The 4,124-nt window shown below is 44.7% G+C and overlaps 1 protein-coding gene across 1 annotated transcript; it reads left to right on the top strand.

Moving 5' to 3' along the window:
- Positions 1–1,069: 1,069 nt before the first annotated feature.
- LOC147430792 (uncharacterized) lies at positions 1,070–3,730 on the top strand. The gene is made up of 3 exons (XM_086494449.1): positions 1,070–1,150; positions 1,834–2,256; positions 3,332–3,730. Exons 1-3 carry the CDS (start codon positions 1,070–1,072, stop codon positions 3,728–3,730), a joined length of 903 nt encoding a protein of 300 aa, XP_086350575.1.
- Positions 3,731–4,124: the final 394 nt, after the last annotated feature.

Genomic DNA, 4,124 nt, shown 5'->3' with positions numbered 1-4,124 from the left:
CTGCTCACGCGCCCCTCAGTGGTCCCCTTCACCTCTTCTCCCTCTGCCCCCTCTCGATGGTCTCTGGTTACCCCGTGAATGGGGCGGCCCTTCCACGAGCTCTGCAACTGCAACACCTCCTCATGCTTACCAAGTGGCGCTCTTTCCTCCTTGCAACAACAGTCCAAACTCTCGTAGATGGCGGCCCTTCTCCTTCCGACTGCAGCTCGCCCTCCTTTTTTTAGCATGGCAAGCTTTTTTTTTTTTTTAATTCCACTTTGCGACTTGGGCCGCCTTCCCACGAGAGGCAACCGACGGCCTTCATTCGTGCATATAGCTCTGCATATCTTTAATACAAGAGCTCTTGCCCCTGTGCCAAGGCCATCATGGCCGCAAACAAACACAAGGCATCTGCATAGACACTATTGGGGTATCGAGATCCCGACGACAAAGTGATGATTGCCACGACCATCGCAATCTTTGATCCCGGTGAACTTGTCCACCGAATCTACACACATGCCTTTAAGTTTTCGTCTATTAGAGCTGCCAAAAAACCACCATCAACCTGTAAATTGTCGCATTTGACATACATATCTCCACAGCACTAGCTCGAACCTGCATCGAGTACATGACCAAGCTTGCGATCATCCACCTACGTGTTGCCGCGCATCTACCACTGTCACTTTCTGAGGTCGACCAAATCGAGCTGTACCAACGGCTACACAAAGACAACCACATTATCTGCACTTGCACCCGTAACTTCAAATATATCTCCATCTGTCCAACTTCCCTCTTCCGCTCTCTTTTACTCTTGACCTTCATCGCAAAATGGGATCTTTCAAGATACCCATTAATACACCACAAAACCAAAATTTGGGACACTTATTTTGAACAAGCATGTGCCATGCACCTCGTCGACTATTTAACCTTTTGTGGGTTTCATTAATTTAGCAATGATTGAAGTAAATCAAAATTTGGGTCAAATTGTGGGCTTCATTATTTTAGCAATGATTAAAGGTCGGCAAGATTGAATACTTAGTATATAGTTAGAAGCCAATGTATTCTCTTTCGTTTGTGAAACGGAGGGCAGATGACGGCCGCGAGGAAAATGCTGCTAGTTGCTCACGTGGCGTTATTGGTAGCACTGGCGCTCGTTAACGGGGGAGATGCAGTGAGTGTGCATGAGAGTGAGAGAGAGAGAGAGAGTGTGTGTGCTTGTGCGTGTGTGTGTGTGTGTGTGTGTGAGAGTGAGAGAGAGAGAGAGAGGGAATACCGAGCCTGGTGGCAGAATTAATGTATTGCCATCCATGGTGCTGCTGGCGTGCAGTGCATGCAAAGAAAAACAGATTGTCACCAATTGAGGCAACACACAGGGACCAGTGTTCGGGAAAAATGTGTCTCAACTTATTTCATAAATCCCCGTAAATCCAGGTTGAGGGCAAGGGGAAAAGGAGAAATTCCGTCCCAAAATAGAGAAAAATAGTGTAAAAACCCAAAAATTAAACCTAATTTTTTAAAGTTTCCTCCTGGCAAATTCAAGGAAAGAAATTTTGTATGTCTGGAAAAATGACTTTCCTCGAAATCATTTTCGTGTGTGTGTGTGTGTGTGAGAGAGAGAGAGAGAGAGAGAGAGCAACATTTTTTTCTTGATTGTCTTATCAACTAGTCTCTAAACTAAATGGAAGCTAGCGCATGAGTGTGCAAGCACATGTTTGGGGGGCGGGGGGAGAGAGAGAGAGAGAGAGAGAGAGAGAGCAACGTTTTTCCCTCTCTCTTAGAGTAAAGATTTCTAGAAGAGAGAGATCTATTGTGCTTGATTTTCTTCTCTTGATTCTTTCTTGCAATGCGGTGCAGTGTCATTGGCAGGCTGGAGATTATTCAGACACGTGTCAGAACGTGCAGCTCTCAAAAAGTGGGGAATGGTTGAAAGCGTATTGCTACTCGAAGGGGTGGGGGCCAGACACTGCCGGCTGGAAGTGGAGCTACCTCTACCTCAACGACAAATTGGCGAACACGAATGGCCAGCTAGTGTGTCGCAATTGCAACTCAGGATTCCTCAACATGTTTGCCACCCGCTGCGAGTTTGGGCATTCTTGCATGGACATCACCATGAAGGGCACCCACCTCTCTGCCAAGTGTTTGAAAAGAGACGGCTCTCGTGTTGACACCTCCATCAACCTCAATCGTTGCATCCGTGACACTAACGGCAAGCTTAAGTGGCTCTGCGGCAATGCCCTTGGCAAGAAGGACCATCCCCCTGACAATGATTTTGTCCCCGTAGATCCTTAGACCCAAAACAAGGTGAAGATTCACGGTGGCCTTCACAAAGTTAATTAGGTTGGTTGAATGTAGAATGAAAATATTAAAGGTTTTTATAGGGGATGATAATGTAAGTTGAGGAGTAATCTAACCAGTACATGAAGTTTATTCATGTTCCATAGCTAAAGATTGTGGAGCTAGCCTAGATGTGGTCTAGGGATGATTGGTGGATAGTTGTAACATCTTTTATTAAATGGTTGATACCCCATTTGTTTACTGAGGAGGATTGACGGTTGTATGAAGAATTTTGGGCATTAATGTCAATGTTAAAGTCACCCAAGATAACGATTGAAATTTTTGTATCACGGTTTTTGAAAATTAGAGATAACACATCGATCAAATTTGGAAGGGTGTTGTGGGGAATTGTAAAGTGGAGGCTTTCCAGTCTTTCAGCATATTTATCAAAAATAGTTCGAAAGAACATGTCTTTGCTTGATGGGTCAAGTTGTTGCAAGGAGGATTTTCTTTTTAGGACCAATTCACGTTGATAAGAGGAGTTAGTATTTATGTACATGAAGTCACGAATTGCACTATGGAGTGGCAATGATAGTGCTATATAAACTGCTTATTGCACACTGATTTGTTGTGTACTTAAAATAGTATTGCCTACCTTGCGCAGTCTCTCAACAGTTGTTGCATTATTGGCCACACATATGTCAAATTGGGATTGTATTGTGGTGTGCATGGTGACATGACCGGACAGGCCTAGGTGTGAACCCTCTTGTAACCATCAGTTAGAGGTATAAAAAGAGGTGCCTTCTCCCAAGAAGGGCACGCTCATTTGGTCCTATCTGCTCGCTCACCCGTGTACACCACATTGGTGGAGATGACGAGCAGTTATTAGGAGGTTTTCCTTAATTTTCTTGGGGAATCTCTAAGGCAAGCGATGGTGTTCCTGCTTGACATGGCAGAGAGAGAGAGAGAGAGAGAGAGAGAGAGAGAGAGAGAGAGAGAGAGAGAGAGAGAGAGAGAGAGAGAGAGAGAGAGAGAGAACGTGCTCGCCCTGCTTCTTGATGGCAAATGGCGGTGGCAGAAAGTAGAAGACTCATTTGAGAAGGGACTACAAGGGGCCAGTAAGGAGAATGATGATCAATTTATCGCCACTGACAAGACTTGTCTGTCGAATGTGCACAACTCCAGCACTTTCAAACTTTTGGATTTGGATGCAGAACAGGAAAAGGAAAACGTGCATGCCCATGAGGACCAAGGTCACCATGAAGATAAAGTACCCTCGATCAGATTTAACATGGAGATGCGAGAAGCGTCGCCACGACGTCCGTTGCCCACCTTGTTGCTCACCTTCAACTTCGTCACCAGTCTGCGGGGTTACAAAGAAAGCAACAGGACGTTGTGCGGCTTGCCTAGTGAGGGTTTATATGTGGCTAGTAGTGGCGTATCCCTTCATTGGTTTGACCATCACAGGGAACCATAAATTCAATATCACGCTCCATCCATGCAGTATAATTTTGATCAACACAAAGGTAGACTTACGCTCAGTAGATGTATTCTTCTTTTCAACTAACCCTTCAGTACTCACATGCTTGAACCAATCTCTACTCCTGGGCTTGGATAATAGAATCAGCTCAAAGTTTATCACTTCTCAATTTTCAACATTGCAGATTGCATAACAACCACGTAAGGAGTTGTTGCACTATTGTTGCAGAGGTGCCTTTTTGGTCCTGAAATTAGTCTTTAGGTTTTGTTTCCACTAGTAATGTTTCCACCAATAATCCATCTATCACATTGAACCCCTTTTTGAGATTGATGTATACCGCAAAAAAGATCGTGTCTTTGTCGTTATGACACAGTTCCTTAGCGCTTCCTTG

This window comes from Adiantum capillus-veneris, chromosome 21 (genome assembly GCF_014529385.1).
Source record: "Adiantum capillus-veneris isolate H3 chromosome 21, ASM1452938v2, whole genome shotgun sequence".
NCBI classification, from domain to species: Eukaryota; Viridiplantae; Streptophyta; class Polypodiopsida; order Polypodiales; family Pteridaceae; genus Adiantum; species Adiantum capillus-veneris.
Note: the sequence above shows the minus strand (reverse complement) of the source record. Positions and strands in the feature narration are given on the sequence as shown.